The sequence below is a fragment of the Heteronotia binoei genome, chromosome 7 (assembly GCF_032191835.1).
Source record: "Heteronotia binoei isolate CCM8104 ecotype False Entrance Well chromosome 7, APGP_CSIRO_Hbin_v1, whole genome shotgun sequence".
NCBI lineage: Eukaryota > Metazoa > Chordata > Lepidosauria > Squamata > Gekkonidae > Heteronotia > Heteronotia binoei.
This window is the reverse complement of record NC_083229.1, coordinates 41,022,318-41,039,081: the sequence shown is the minus strand read 5'-3', so window position 1 is coordinate 41,039,081 and position 16,764 is coordinate 41,022,318. Positions and strand designations below refer to the sequence as shown.

General features: G+C 44.6%; 1 protein-coding gene across 1 annotated transcript; it reads right to left on the bottom strand.

Moving 5' to 3' along the window:
- Positions 1-456: 456 nt before the first annotated feature.
- On the bottom strand, positions 457-16,112 carry TP53INP1 (tumor protein p53 inducible nuclear protein 1). The gene is made up of 4 exons (XM_060243477.1): positions 15,925-16,112; positions 6,202-6,479; positions 5,017-5,395; positions 457-2,517 (listed from the first exon to the last, which is right to left on the bottom strand). The coding sequence occupies exons 2-4, from the start codon at positions 6,311-6,313 to the stop codon at positions 2,268-2,270; spliced, it is 741 nt and encodes a 246-aa protein (XP_060099460.1). The 5' UTR covers positions 6,314-6,479; positions 15,925-16,112; the 3' UTR covers positions 457-2,267.
- Positions 16,113-16,764: the final 652 nt, after the last annotated feature.

The following is a 16,764-nucleotide window of genomic DNA, read 5'->3' as shown; positions in this document are numbered from 1 at the left end:
TACCATTCAACACAGTGCAAGGCCTCACTTTTACAAGTTAATACATTTTTTTTAAAAAAGAAACCTATATGAAAAGTCAGACCTACTCACACACACATCATTTGAAATCTAATAGCCCAAGACTTTGAGGCACATAACAGAACTAGTAACATAAATATGCAAGATAATAAAAAAGTCAGATGCAAAGTTGTGTATGCAGTCATTCCTTCCACAAGAACATTCCTTCCAGTACTAAGAACTGAAAATCTCATTCGTATGCAACAAGCCTCCATTTATCATAAAAGATACATGCTCCCAACCTTAGGAAAGTAATCTAGTAACATATGAAGTGAGCAAAAACTCCGTTCTCCCAACCAGGAGAAGCCTCAGCTTCAAATGCTCACTAGCTAGAAACCTATAACAAACCTATAACAAACCTGACTTTCATTGCTGCAATTTCTGAATATAAAATAGTTGTTTATGAAAAGATGTCTATGAACCCAGGCATACCTACTTGTCACTCCTTGATTTTGATGGAATTTAACCCCCATGAAGGAATGCTTAGGCTCACAGTCAAATGCCGAGGTTCCTGAGTTACAAATATGTCCTGTGGTGTTTCTCCCCTCAAATGCAAACTATGTTAAATGTATGGGGCAACTACAGAAATAAAGGAAGTTTGTATGTGCACACAATGAGGGGGTGGGGGGAGGCCTAGTTTTCTAAATGGCTTTCAAGTTCTCTTTGGACTCTCCGTTTGAAAAAGTACCCAACAGAAAGTATTTGGATACTCGTAAAAAAAATGGGTTACACCTGTAGTATCTGAAGTGAGGTTAAGATAGGAGAGACACATCAGGCATATCACTAATGCGTCACTGAATCCACCTGTTCATAAGATAGAGTATCAGCATACTCTCTGACCAACACACTCTACTGAGGTAAACACCAGTCCCTTCTATAAAGCATTTTGAGAAGGAAGCTGTGAATTTCAGTTCCTTTTAACATCAAATATAATAGCTTTTATTAATAGGGATGATTAGGGAACACTTCTGAGATGATAAATTATGCTAATTGTTTAGGTCAAGCCTAATATAAGTAAAAACATGAAGGGGGCAGTGTGTCATCCAAATACTGGATTACTTTCTGAATCTACTTTCAGAATTGGGAGGGGTTTTTGAAAATGAAATTGGATGAGGCTTGATAGATATGATGAAAGTCTCGGAAAGTGTATGGTTGCAGGGAATTGAGGCCTAATTATATATTGGCTTAATTTAGGACAGCATCTTCAAGTAAGAAAAAAGGTACTGTGATGCTCCTCCCAGGACTAAAAAGAGCACAGAACATCTTGAGCATCATGTGGTAAAATGTAAGGGTGGAACAAATAACTGTCCCCCAAAAAAGCCACATGGGGGCTAACTTCTTGCCTTTTATGTAGACTGTAGTGATGAGAGGATCCATGCCTCCCTCCAACCTTTCCATAACAAGGCTCATTTCAATTTTTTACCAGTGGGTTTAGATAAGATGGTTCTACTTGTGATTAAAGGCATGGTATGGCACACTTTTAGGAGCTATGCTTCAAATCAGGAAGCATGGAAAGTTTCTTGCTGTCCTTCACAGCTGGTAATGAGAACATACTACACTAACTCACCTGCAAGGCTACTTCACACATTGTTGTGAGGTACCGCCTTTGATATGTGGTAAACCACTCTGAATCAAAAAGTGGAACACAACTGTGTGCGGTGGAGGGGAGTACCCTCTCTCCCCACGCACAGAATTGACTCCACATCAACAGCCCAATGACTTATGCCTCACATTTTAAACAGTTGTGTATGAGGATATATGGTATACACAGGTCACTGCACATGTAGGGCTGACCCTGAGAAGTTTTTGTAACTGCATTTGGACTAGAATACAACTGAAAGCTGCCTGCTCCATCTTGGCTAAAAACATTGATATAAAAAAAGAACCCATCCATCATCATAAAAAAAATTCTAAAAAAGTCACACAGAGGGAAAAAACCCAAACACACAAAGACTATTGTACTGATATGCTTCCGAGCCACAATTAAAATATTTCAAAGGCATTCTGTGATACGCCGTTACATCAATGTGGGTTACAACCTAATGTAACACCTAGTGTTTGTATAGAAAAAATTGATGATCAGTCTAAGATTGATCTTGCCTTCATTACCTACAAATAGTAATAGAGCAACGTTTAACCAATATTGTTTTTGAAGAGAGAGAGAGACACACACACACACACACACACAGAGAAAACCATCCTCAAAGCTCTCAGTAATTATACTGGCGCTGGCAAGGCTGGTGAACAAACAATCCATTGTTCTTGATTTGCCGAGAATAGCAATCCCTGGTAAGATTTTGGCGACGGAGGCAGTTTCTGTTCAGATATTGGCGTTCACTGTGCTCTTTTATCCAATGGGAAGAACAAAAGCTCTTGGTCTGTTCCAGAAAGCTTGAGTGGGTAGAAAATGCTGCAATGTAGCAACGAACATGCTGGCCCAGTTCACTTGGGTCTTCCGTCCTAAAATTCAAAGCACAAGTACCGACATTAAGGTGTGACTATTGATTGGATTTTTACAGGAATGTGGATGTGCTTGGCAGGGACATGTGTGGAAGTCCTGGTTAAGGCCAGATGCTTGGCAGCTGATTCTCTTGGGCACTGGGGCAGCCTTGGAGTGCAGCTGTGCTTGGCACAAAAACAGCTGTTCATAGCAAAGTTTTGGACAGTGAGAGAGAATCTCCAAAACATATACTGTCTTCCATCCTAAACTACCTCCACAGGACACTTGAGAGGAGAAAAGAGGGTAGGAAGAGCTACAGGGTGAATGGCCACTGGGAAATTGATGGCTTCTGTAACAGACAGAAGCCCACTCTATTTTAGTTCCAGGATACCAGGAATCGACAGTAGCTCCAGGTCAGGTGTTACTTATCGCTCTCTTGAAGCTGAATCTATGCAAGCTGATATAAAGCACTGTGGTGAACCTCATTTCCCCCCTCATATTAGGGTTTTTTTTAGGGTTGCCAAGCAACCCCCCAAGAGCCTTTTTGGGGCAGGGATTGGTGTACTGGTATCATGCAAGCATACTGACACCACTTCTGTCAAAATCAAGAAATGATGTCATGACTTTGGAGGAGGCACTCTATGGTTTGCAAAAACTCTTATTATTTTACCACAGTAAATTTTAGATGGCCTCCCAGTTTTTGATAGAAGTGACATTGCACCAGTGTGTTCATCAAAATTTTTGAACAATTTCCTCCTGCTCAAGCTTCAGTCACCAGAAGGCAGGAAATCTCACACTACCGAGAAGCTGGTAACCCAAGTTTATTCTGAATAGAACTACAAATACTTCCTGAGTAACTGAATCCTACTTCTACCAACAGATTTGCATGACTGGCTGCCACAGGCTCTTCCCAACTGGTCACCATATCTCAAAAAGGACATTGCAGAGCTGGAAAAAGTACAGAGGAGAGTAACCAAGATTATTAAGGAGTTGGAGTACCTTCCCTATGAGGAAAGGCTGAAGAGTCTGGGATTTTTCAGTTCAGAAAAGAGACAACTTAAAAGGGGTTTATAAAATAAAGAGGTTTATAAAATTATGCATGGGATAGAGAGTTAAAGAGAAAATTTTCTTCCTCTTTCAAAATACTAGAACTCAAGGGCATCCAATGAAACTGATGAGCAGTTAGTTCAGGATGGACAAAAGGGAATACTACTTTACAAACAGTGATGGCCACAGAAATACAGCTTTGAATGGGATTAGATAGATTCATGGAAGATAAGTCTAACAGTGGCTACTAGCGCTGGTGATGGAAAGAAACCTCTACATTCAGAGGCTTCTGAATCCCAGAGCCAAGAGGTCTCAGTTTCTATGCACTATTGTAGGCCATCCAGAGGAACTGGCCACTGTATGAGACAGGATGCTGGACTTGATGGACCATTGGTCTGATCCAGCAGGGCTCTTCTTATGTTCTTATGAAACAGAAAGCCTCTATTGTGGAGAGACAAGCTCACTTGAAAACAACTCTGTATAGATTTCATTTTTTGATTGTATCATTTGTATTTGAAACTTGTCCTATTCTGTACTGATGTCCAGAGTTAACACAGACATTTTAATGAAAATGTGTTTCTGTAACAAAAAAGGAGGAAACTTGAACAGCTGGCAGTCATTTTCATAACTACATCTGGGACCTTTCTCTTATTTCTGTAGGCCATGAGGAATAATTCTTCCATTTCCCTCAAGTAATGGTCCCCACAGGTACTCAGCAACATTAGCATGGCAGGACTTCTCCCCATGATACTTTGCCTAGAATTATATAATCCCTGTGAATTGGCTAGGCATTTCTAGTGCTGAACACTTCAGCTTAAAGAAATTTTGCCCTTCCAGGTCAAAGTATGGGTGGGGGACACAACAGCTAGGGAAATCGCAGGCTCCTGGAGCACAGGGAGGGCCAGCAGCCACAGAGGGGATATGGTAGGCCCTCACCAGATGGAAGAAGGGCAACAAATATTAAGACACAGATGGCATGCACTGCTATAAGACGGCCGTATTAGGATTCCCAGAACAAGAAGGCGTCTGTGATGTGGGGTTAGTATATCATTCTGAACTGGTAGTTTCCTCCTCTCACTAGTAGTACAGGTAGTACATACCTAACCTGCAGTTTCCTAATAGAGTCCCACAGAACCTGGGAGCATGTGTGTACTAGATGTGATAGATCTAATCTTTTAGCAGTAGGCCACTTGAAGATGCCTTATACAAAGTCAAACCATTCAAGGTCAGAACTGTCTAACTGGAGAACTACTACCAGGGTCTCTGGAAATAGGTCCTTGATATCCTCTGCCACTGGATTTTTCTAACTGGAGATGCAAGAGATTGAATCTTAATTTTCTGGTCCCTCTCCAATACTTTCACTCCTGCATATACAATGAACCACTTTTTAATTACCCATCTCCACTGAACTTCTTGAAATGAAGGATTTTGCATCCTGCATGTTGTTACCTTCCGCTACCAAGACAACTTACCTAGGACTGCTTACATCATGAGGTTCCTCTTCTTCCTCTTCCTCCTCATCACCACAGCTAGCCTTGTTAAGGCTGTGGCAGGTATTATGAACTGCATATACAGACATACTGGGATGTTCAATCAGAAGGTTCTCCAGTGGGCTGGTTTCTACTTTGATAGCAGTCAAGCCACCAGCAGTGAAACACGGAGGTGGCGTGATAAACCAGCTCTCTTCCATGGGACACGAATCAAACTGGATAAAACACGACTCACTAGCATCAGCCAAACTCTCCAAAGTAGAAGTAGGTAAGCAAGGGAAGACGGGAGAATGGTCAACAGAGGATGCATCAGGGATGTCACTTTCTTCTTCTTCAACTGTAGAGAAGTTCGTGCAGGTGTCTAGTGAAAGCCATGGAGAGAGATTAGTAGTTCAGGTAGGAAAAGGTTGACTGAAGTGGCCAAGAAACAATAATTTAGGGTGCAAAAGAAAGAGAGAGAGAAGGTATTAACACAATACATAATCATATTTCTACAACTACATATTTAGAGGTAACAACATGATACGCACTGTACAGAATACAGAAATAGTTCAGCCCATTTGGATGTTTACCCAATTAAAAAGATTTGGGACTGTATTTAAAGGTTTGTTCTTCTAATGGTTTCTCCAGCACAAGATAGAAGGCTCCAACTTAAACAGAACTGAACCTCCTTTGTTCCCTGGGTGAAGCCCATCCCCCCACACCTTTGGGAAAATGGCCTAGGTTAGTATTTGAACCGGACAATCCTTGCCTCAGAGTTTATAATCTACACCAGTTGAACAATATTGGAGACGAAGAGAGTGTCCAAGTGTTCAAAGTGCTTTATCTCCCCACAATCCTTACAAGGATCCTGCAATGTAGGCTGGAATTATCATAATCTCTATATTAGAAATAAGGGATGGAGGCCAAGAATTCAGTGGGTTGCACAAGGTCTCTAGCAAGTTTGGAGCTGAGGAAAGAGCTGAACTGAGGGCTTCCCAATGTATAGCGTAGCCTATTAGTCACTACTTTACACCAGTTCTCTGGATGCTAGAAGTCCTTTGCTGTCCCAATTTATGTGTTTTATTTCTTTCTTACACAAACTCACATTTCACTCACAACCACTCCTGCATATGAAGATCTATCCTTTGTGCTCTTAAAAAAATTACAAGTGGGCCGTTATCTTACCTAAGAAGTCCACCAGAATCCATTCCTCCTCTTCTTTCTCACTGAACTCTGGCTCTTGGCTGGGGAAATTATTGATTTCTCCCACAAACATATTATTCAGCCTCTGGAACATCAGTAAGGCAGTAAACAAGACTCTTGCGAGGACTCCTTCGTATCAGAGAGTTAAGGTACAGGGCTCAAGCCAAGGATGCAGGTAGAAGATTAAAGTGCAAAGAGGCTTTATCAGCTCAGGCGCAGAACACAGGGAGTCATGATTTGTAAACAGTTGCTACAAAACCCTGCAAAGAAGAAGATGAAAAAGTCTTAATGATATAAACAGACAGGCTCTCCATGTTCTACCTGGCAGCAAAATCAGAAGCACCACCAAGTGTACACTCAGGAGTCTGCAGCCATTTCTCTCTTGGATGAATGCACCTAGACAATACACATTCCTCTCATTAACAGACATTTTTAGAGCCACACCCCAACAACGTAATGTGTGAGCAGGCCCAGGCTAACTGGAGAATGCTAACTCATCATGTTTATATAAAGTATTTTTGCTCATTCAAAATGACAGATTTTCACTTGCCCAGAGCAATGTGTTCTTCCTCACTGCTCAAACACTAATCTTCTTATCTTTGGCTACTGCAGGTACCTGGCCAAGATGTTCTGAAGTACTGCCAAACACAGCATGATTCCCTCATGTACGCCTGGTACTTTTCTACCAAGCAAGAAAAAAATTAATCCTTATTTGAAAGATCCTTGGCTAGAAACTGGCTAGGTAAGGTGAATATTGTGAAATTCAGTATGAACTCTGGGTCTATGTCAAACAATAGTTGATACTCATGACCAGAATTTAGGAGGAAGAGCAGGAGAAAAGTGAAACAAACACTCCTCATTTCCCTCCCAACAGAATGCATTTATTATGAAACCAAAACCAAGCACACCATGTACACCAGGTACCAATATCCATGTTTTGATTGTGGTGGGAAGAGCAGTCTGGTGGCCCATGTGGGGTTTTCAAGACAAAAGACAATCAGAGGTGGTTTGCCCTTGCTTGCCTCTTCATAGTAACCCTGGACTTCCTTGGTGGTTTCCCATCCAACTACAAACCAGGGCCAACTCTGCTTAGCTCCTGAAATCTGACAGGATTGAGTTAGACGGGGCGACTCAGGTCAGGGCTCAAGTGCAACCAATCCTTTTTTGTCTCAAGCACCCTCACCATGAAATGTAGACACTATAGGCATAGTGAAGCAAAAGGTGATGAACTGGACACACAGGCAATTGCAATGAAGCCAATAAAGACAGTCAGAATTCTTCCCTTAAAGATTACCATATTGCAGTGAAGCCTGTATCTTGCAGGTGCCTGCCTCTTTTCTTCCCAAATCCAGCAGTACTTTTATCTTGGCAACTATTTCCTTCCAAATGCCAGAGTCAACCCCCTGTCAAACCCCCACTCAGTGACAAATCCAAGTTGCCTGTCATGCAATGGGCAAAGCAGCCTTAGAGGGGAAAGGGGATGTTATTAAAGCTACAGTTTGCAGGGGTCCCATTGTAATCCTAAACATAGTTACACTCTTGTAAGCTCATTGACTGCAATGAACACAGAAGGATGTAACTCTGCTTAAGATGTCATTGTAAATATTAAAGCAAAATGATGCCTATTTTCTTTATGCAGGTAAGTACAAGCATTAGATGTAGTAGAAAGAGGACAGGAAAAAACCTCACTTTGAACATTAAAGAAGAGCCCTGACTATCTGCATTATTATTCCTGTTGGAGTTGATGTTAGCAATACAGTGATGTAGTCATGGAGATCCTGTGGTCTACCGCATTATCCTAACATTTTGGAAACTGCTGTTTTTTTACATTTCCCCCTTCTCCGTATAACTTTAATTTTACCAAAACACAAAGTTGAAGTCCAGTGGCACCCTTAAGACCACCAAAATTTTAATCAAAGTGTGAGCATTCACATGCACAAACACTTCCTCTGACAGAATGAAACGGAAACAGAAACAGCATTCTTACATTTAGAAAGTGGGCAGTAAACTAACATATATAATAATTTTAATAGATTAAAATAATCTTAAACCGTTTCACCTTCACTATTTCATATATTGGAAACATGGGTGCTACCAGCAGAGGGCAGAGAAGGGCAAGTTTTAAACTAGAATTCACATCACCTTTTAATCTGCCAGGGCACTTTCTTCTTCTGCACAAATTGCTTTGAAACAGTGCTTCCCAACCCACAGTTGGATCACACAGGCCAGCTCTCCGTAATGGCCAGCCCTGCCTATTCCATTGATCTTTTGTATTTTGGAAACCAAGATCTGAACCTGGAAAAAGTATCTTCCATGACATACATTAGTTGTCATTTTTTTCTTCACTGCATATATATGTTGATCAAGTGAAATGTGTCCTGAAGGTTATCAGAGCTTCTTTGAAATCTTAGAGGAGGATTAGAGGGGGTAATGGAGAAGGACAGGCTGGTCAAAGACTGGAATGTAATCTCCATAAGCAAAGGCTGTGCATGTCAGAATGCCACTTCCTTAGGGTTCATAGTGGGGGGCAGCTGTGCCCTTTGTGTGTTATTTGGGCTTGTGGGTCACTACACTGAAAAGGTCGAGAACCACTGCTTTACAATAATCAGGGAGGCTGTGGCACTGAATTGCCTGTATGCTAATGATATTGAGCCATGTGGGAGCTCACACTGAGAACATACAGCAGTCAGAGGTGTAAAGACAAGTAATGATGCATTGCAAAATAAAAGGTACAAGTTGAAATAATTTACACTTTTTAGGCTACTGTGTTCAAAATTTCTCATTTTAGAATTAAACTGGGGGGGGGGGTACATTTCACTCTCATGTCCAAAAAGGTAGAATTGCCTGCTATCAAAAAGATTTTTTCCTGTTATTGCCTCCACAACTCATTGTTCTAACTATGCCTCCTGATTAGAAATGACAGCTAGAGATGTTAGTGAAACAGATTTCCTTTGAAGGTGCTGGGCTCTCCTATTTTTAAGCAGATGCTAGATGGCCATCTGACAGAATGCTGATTCTGTGAACTTAAGCGGCTCATGAGAGGGAGGGCAGGAAGGGATGAGTGTTTGGCTCTCCTGGCCCTTTCTTACATGCTCAGGTATGTTGATTGCAACTGTGAGCTCAGGAAGGAATTTTCCTCCAGGCTGGATTGCCTGGGGGTCCTGGACGGGTTGTGGTTTTTTTTGCCTTCCTCTGGACATAGAGGGGGATGTCACTGGGGGGGGGGGTAGCAACTTCCTCCATTGTGCAGGAGACTGAAGATGACCCTGGAAGGTCCCTTCCAGTTCTATGTTTCTTTGTGTAGCTTTAAAAGGGATTTAGGCAGATTTATGGAGGAGAGAGCAATCGATGGCAGTAGCCAGCCACAGTGATAGAAGGGAGCCTTTATCATTAGGAGACAAATCTCTGAATACTAGGGCTAGGAGGCAACCTTAGCCTCTATGCCCTTCTTGTTGGCCATCTTGAGCAACTGGTTCACTGCTGTTTAAAACAGGATGCTGGACTAGATTGGCCACTGGTCTGATCCAACAACAAGTATCTTATGAGCTAACCCACAATAGTGACTCATACAGAGATGAGAAACAGACAGACACACGGTTGAGGATGAGTGATTTTGCTGCTACAAGATCATTCCTCCCCAACAGAGGCTGTTCTCAAAAAAGCCTCATCCAGAGAAACAGCAGGTAGCTGCTCTGGAAGCAGATGTTTTGGACAGCTGGGAGCCTTCCTTTATTTATCTCTTGGAAGTACACTGCTTTGGAAATTGCTGTTCTGCCACTGCAAAGTAAATTTGTTTGCTCAAGAAAGCAGGTTTTTTTCTTTTGCTTCAGGTCCCGAGCCAATAGAAATTGAAAGGTGAACAACGGAGGCCAAAAGAGTCTGTCCCAGGGAGGACTACTCCCCTTTGCACGTGTTGACAGAAGTTATCAAAACACACAGCTTCACCTTTCCCAATCATTGCCATACATGGCCTCTCTGAACTTTTGTGTTGATTCTTGCTGATAAGGGGAGTCTTTTTCTCTCCTCCTGCTCTGGAATCAGCTTTGGGCATGCAACCAGCTTGTTGTCATGCTTGCAGACTCCCTTTCTCATGTTCAGTGCATGAATGAAGACTTTTGAAACCAGGAAGTCTGATTCCACTTTTTTCCATGATGCCCAAATGCAAAGGGGCTGAACCATCTTGAGTTTCCACAAGCCAGGACTCTAAGATCCAGAATCCTACTTCATGCCGGGAAAGATCAACCCCCAACTTTTTTGCTTGAGCCTCTCAAATCCAGGCCCGGACACTTTAAAGCAGAGCTAAGAAGAAAAAGGAACAACCACCCTTAAGTTTTCACTGTTCTTTTCCCCCTCCCCAGTGTTCCTCTGAGATGCTCTGCTTTTCCTTACCACTTTGTACTAAGGATCTCTGAGGTTTGGCTCAGAAAGACAAGAGTGAAAATCTCTGTGTAGCTTCATACCAGAACGGGAATTTGAACCCAAATTTCATCAGACTAAGGCCAACACTTTAGCCTCTGGTACACAACTGGACAAGCAGCACCCCTTTAAAAAATTGTTTTGGATCTCTGCAGCTCTTCTTCCTCCTTTCCTTGCCACAAAAACCTCAGCTGCAGTGAGCAGCACTTCAAGTGAAGACCAGAAGTGGTAAAGTCATTTATTTAATGCACCCCTCCTGAAATCTTTATCCACTTTTCCTACCTCCAATGCTTCCTCAGCTTTTTAACTCTGGTCCCTCCCGTCCTGCAAAAAAGTGCCAGCCCATGTAAAAAGACACCACTTGTGAAAGATTCTCAGGCTTGGGTAAGTCCCCAGGACTGTGCCAGCCGTCTGCATGCCTTTCTATATAGGGTGGCCTCCTTTTTAGAGGGACAGGAGAACTCTGCCTCTCCTAGCTGCACAGCAGGCGGAATCCTTCCCCATCCTTGATATGCAGCTGTTCATTGCTGCCTTCCGTGTAGCCTGATACATACATACAAGACAAAGACCTCGTCCATAAAAATGGTGGTAGAATGAAAGAGAGAGCCCGTCTGCAGAAATGATGGCTGTCCTGTTTCTAATAGAGCTTCATCACACATGGATCATGATCCATATCTGGATCCTCAGGAGTGGCAAACAGCAACTGAAGGGGATTCGCGGACATGAGGGAAAGGGAAATCAACTGTTCTCCCCAATGATGCTTTCCTGATCACTGGTTTCCACTCCTGCAATCCTGGTCCTGTTGCATTGTTTATTGGAGGCCTTTACTGTCTGATGAGAACCAGTGTAGTGTGGTGGTTAATGCTGGTCTAGGACCTGGGAGATCTAGGTTCAAATCCTCACTTATGCCATGGAAGCTCGCTAGCTGACGCTGGGCCAGTCATACTCTCTCCACCTAACCTACCACAGTGTTATTGTGAGGATAAAATGGAGGTGAGGAAATGATGTAAGCTACTTGGGTCCCCACTGGGGGGAAAGTGAGGTATAAATAAATAAAATCAATACATTTTTCATATTTTGTAACCTATCTTGAGTGTCAGTAGAAACTATAAATGAACTATAAACAAAGTTGCATTTGGATGGGAGACCTCCAAGGAATACCAGGGTTGTGACTCAGAAGCAGGCAATGGCAAACCACTTCTGAATGTCTCTTGCCTTGAAAACCCTACAGGGTCGCTGTAAGTCAGCTGTGACTTGATGGCACTTTCTTCTACCACCATCATAAATGAAGTCAATCTCTGAGAAAAGAGCATACACAACACACCCATCCTTTCCCACTGCTGTAGCCCTGCTCCATATGTCCCCCCTCCCCAAGCTACTTTTTGCAGTTCAGTTCCACGTCTAAGCATCTTCATGTGGACTCCCAGCATCAGTCATAGTTTGACTCAAAGTGTCCTTAGTATTCTCAGTCGTGAGGACAGACAGGCCCCATTTCAAAGATGCTGCCCACTGTTCAGAGAGTAGTTGGGACACAGCGGAGGAAGCTGGAATGATCAGGTGCTCCAAGGGTCTCCCAACTCTTTTACATCACTCACAATTGATTTATACCTTCAGAAAAAAGCAGAAAAAGCCATAGAATTCATATGAAGGGTTAATGTTGAATACGTCACCCACCCGCAAACACACAATAAAAACCTCCATAATGCAGAAGAGACATCTAGAGAGGTTATTTTGTGTGAGGGGGGGAGGTATAGCAGAAGGCTATAAGACTAGAACTCTTCTCTCTGGCATGTGAGCTTTCTGCACTAAGGGATTTACCATCTCACTGCATGTTTAAACCAGTCTTTAGAGGACCTATTATTATTTCACTTGGAAAAAGACCTGTTGAAGGAATATGAAATAAGTATCTTCTGGGTAAACAAGATTTAAAAAAAAAAAAAACAACTACCAAGCCTGCAAACATTCTTTAGTCCAGAATTTCAAATGCAAGGTGAAAAGTTTTCCACTCACAACAAATCCTAGGCCAAGTAAATCTCAGAGATTGCACCAGATTAAGCAGTGTATGGATTTCCAGGTGGGTGACTCAGATTTGGAGAAAATGATGTAAAACAAACACACAGGGACAATTGCCTCAGAGCACAAACTTGCACAAAGCAAATACTTGTGAAATGCAAATGGATAATTACCTTCTGACTACCACCCTCTCCTTAAGAGAGCAAGGCTGGCTGGCTGAAAACTCAGTTTGGGGAAATGCAGGAAACTCCCTTCCCCCCAGCACTGATAATCTGCTAAAAGTGTGTGTGTGTGGGGGGGGAAAGATGGGTGCCTTTTCCTGCCTCTCTGCTCCATGAATGTGACCAACAGGAGAATCGCACCAAGACCATTAGGTGGTGCAGGAACCCTGCACACACACCCAGAAGTTGGACAGCAGCTTCCACAAAAGAGGTTCCCCCAGGCAACAACACATTTATACTCCCAGACCACTTGTTAGTTGGCTCCAGCAAGACATGTTCCTCTGGCAGCATCCCAAAACTCATGTCCTTAGTTCAACCATTACCTTCATCGATAGTCCCATTCACATCCTCCCATAGCAAGAGATCTCATTCTATGAAAGCAACATTGATTCTAATCAAATGCTCCCCACCCACCATGCATATGAACTTTGCAAACTTTTCTCCTAAAATAGGGCAGAGGGTGTCTTCAGCTGGAGGGCTGCACCAGGGCTTCCCCTCACTTTTAAGTAAGGCTCACTGAATAAAATTGGAATTCTGAATTAAAATGCACAAGACTGCACTTTTACTTCCAAGCCGACATGTGTAAGGCTGCAGCTTCTGGGTTGAGTTCAATATAAGGCAAAACAACGTAGCTGCAGAAATGGAACCTTCTGCATGTGCCCTTCCCCAGGTGTTGTGCCAGCATGCTAATTAAGCACTGGCAGCTGCTCTGCAGGTGTTGCAGCCTGGTTCAAAAGCAGCCCTCAACTCTGTGGAGCGCAGACTCCTTTTGTCTCATGTTTCAATTACCTTAAGCCTGCAGAGTCTTAGACCCACTTACCCAGAAGTAAACCATGTTAAATAAGTCCCTTAACAAAGGCACTGCTACACATCTTTACACAGAAGTCACATTTCAGTCAAGGCGACTTTGTACCAGGTAAGAGTTCTTAGGCCTGTCAGCCAGTGTACTTATACTAGTTAGCAGTGTTCCCTCTAAGCTGAGTTAGTGTGAGCTGGCTCACAGTTTTTTAGCCTCCATGTCACACATTTATGTCTTAAGCTCAGGGAAAATGGCCCCAGAGCAAGCTAATTTATGCAGTAGCTCACAATTTTAGTGCCTGTAGTTCATGAAGTAGATTTTTGCTCACAAGATTTTTGCTCACAGCTTAGAGGGAGTATTGCTGATTAGTGTCCTTCTGGGAGGCTCAGGAAATCACTTTTCCATGGAGGCTTGCTGGGTGATTTTAGACTCACAGTCTAACCTACCTCATAGGGTTGTTGTGAGGGTAAAATGGGGAGAAGAGAAGGAAGTAAACTGCTTTGTGTCCCACTCATGGAGTAAATAAATCAGCAACCTCAGCCCAAATCAGGCTGGTTAACAAAGTGAGGCTTGCTTCTAAGTAGGCATGAAGCCGGTTAGGCTGTACCACTAGTTATTTTAGATTCCGCAGGGCCAGGCTTTATTCCCAAAATGTGCTGAGCGGTTATGGTTGGACTTCATCTCTCCCGTAAACGTCCCCACCCCACAACAGAGCGACCTAACTTGCCCTCGCCCCCAGGAAGAGAGTGGTGAATCACACACAGTTCCTGTTTTGATCGCAGGGAAGCCCTTCCCTGGGCGGCGCCGTCGCCGCCTGGCTGCTCCTCTGAGGTTAGTCACACCTGCAAGAGTGTCCAAGATCCTCCCGGGAAAGAAAGGGGGAAAAGAGGAAGGGAAGCAGAGAGGAGGAGGAGGAAACATTCTCAGCCCAGAAGGGCGGTCCCTCGGCGCTGTCACCAAAACATATGCAAAACAGGCAACCCGATCTCCCGCCAGGCCCCTCGGGCGGATCAGGCCCCTGGCTCCTCCTCGGCCTGCCCCCTCTAGGGGGCGGGCGAGGGCAGACGCCAAAGTGGGGTCAAACGGAGAACGCAGCCGGCCGCGAGTGGGCAGAGGAAGCAGAAGCAGCTCAAAAGCAACCGCGCGCCCGGGTCCCGGTCCTCTTGGAGTTGGGGCCAGATCCTGCGAGGGCTGCAGAAGGCGCTCTGCGCCCAGCCCAAGGGCGATCTTCGTCACTCTATCTCTCGGAAAAGGGACTCTTTCCCCGCCGGCCAGCCCTGCACGCTCCAAGGCGTCAAACCTTTCTGCTCCTTCTGTTACAAACATATATAAACTCTGCCCCTGCGGCTATTATTCCGCTAGGCAGGGAGACGCGAAAATCCGCAAGCAGCTTCACGCTACGAAAACCGAGCCCCGACTTGATTTCACTGGTCTAAAAGTATTTCCCCCACAAAATAAGTTCCTTTATTTAAAACTAAGCTCCATTGCAATTGGAACGGGATTTGCTTCCAAGCAAACGGGACCGCGCGGTCGACACGGTGACTGTATTGAAAGGCAATACAGTTCTCCCGGAGCAGCCCGCTGAAGTCAACGAGATTACACAGGAGTAAAGTTATACCAGGGCTGCAGTTCAATTACCTTCGATGAGGAGTATAGTCTGAAACTGCAATCCCCAAACGCGTTCACCAGGAAGTAAACCTCACTGGATTTAGCAGCGCTTACGCCCGCGCAAGCATGGTTAGGAATAGGATCGGGTGCTAGCAAAACTGCGCCACAAGTGGTTTGTGCAGTGCAAAAGGAAGACACCTCCAAGCCTGGAGTAGGATCTTCCTTTAAACGGTGAATGGGACGGGAGTCTTTTTATTAGACAGATTTAGCAGCTCTCTAATCCCCCCCCCGCGCCCTTTATAAACGCAACTTTGCACAGAGACGATGCTGCTCACAGAAGTCCGTAGAAGAAGAAAAACAGGGAGGGGGGAGTCAGGAAGCGAAGCTGCCTGGAGCTCCGCCTGTTTCTCCTGCCCGCAGAAGCCGAACATAAAAACAGCCAAGTTTAGAATAGACGTTGATGGAAATCCCCTGCCGACTCGTCCAACTCGGCAAAAGTGCCCTGGAGAGCCATCCTTTTAGCTACACCAGCAGAACATGTCCAGGCACGACGCCTCTAACGCCGAGCGCAGCGCCCTGCACTTCAGCTTCGCTGTGGCAACTGCCCGAGTACCAAAGGCGGTGGCAGCTGCAGCAGCCTTTACTCACCTTAGACAACCGAACCCGGACGGCAGTTACTGAGGTAGATGCGGGAGGGAGACAGAAAGGTACAGGCGCCGCTGCACTGTGGCTTCTGGACTCCCCAAGCCCTGTTGCATCGGCCCGTCTGTGCTGGCCGCTGAGCCTTTTGTTGTTATAGAATCCAGCGAACAGCTGATCGGCAGCGGCCGCCCCTGGCTCCGCCCCGCCTCCCTCCCTCCTTCCCTCCAGCGGGGGGCCGGACTAGAGCCCCGGCAGCACCAATGTGAGCCCGGCGGTGCTCGGGACCGCGCCGGGACAGGCTGTCACTAACGCACGTGATCCGGCCCTGAACCACAGAGCAAGGCGAGGATGCAGCCGGGAGCAAGCCTGGCCAACAAAAGGAGAGAAAGAAGGGAAGGGGAGGGGGGTGGATATGAAGTGTGAAGGAAGGGGGGAGTGCAAAGAAAAAGAACTGGAGTGCAGCAAAGTGTGGAAATGGGAACATAATGGGGAAGAGGCAGGAACTGCTGAGCTTTTGTTTATTCCCTCTCTCGCTGTTTAAAATAATTCAGCGCAAAGATAGGGACGCTTCAGAACACACAGGAGCCATGAGTTTCTCTGTGTCCACGCATCGCTGGGCTCTTGAGCTATATAGTTGCCCGAGACGAGAGCAGTCCTGATTAGTTGGCTTGTTTCCTTCACATAGGAATAATACCCACTTGTTAGCCATTTGCCACTGCGCAGCGATAGTGCAGCTTCTAGCCATGTGTGGATGCAGCCTCACGCAACCTTAAACGTTCCACTTTGGAACCCCATCCTTAGCTTCAAAATGATACATAAATTTGACTAAGGAATGGAGGTGTGATG

Excerpts from the sequence above, each read along its gene's own strand:
- TP53INP1 (XM_060243477.1), bottom strand. The coding sequence starts at position 6,313 with ATGTTCCAGAGGCTGAATAATATGTTTGTGGGAGAAATCAATAATTTC. Across the intron at positions 5,396-6,201 it reads GATTCTGGTGGACTTCTTAG|ACACCTGCACGAACTTCTCT; the intron begins GTAAGATAACGG and ends GGCTTTCACTAG. Across the intron at positions 2,518-5,016 it reads CATGATGTAAGCAGTCCTAG|GACGGAAGACCCAAGTGAAC; the intron begins GTAAGTTGTCTT and ends TTTGAATTTTAG.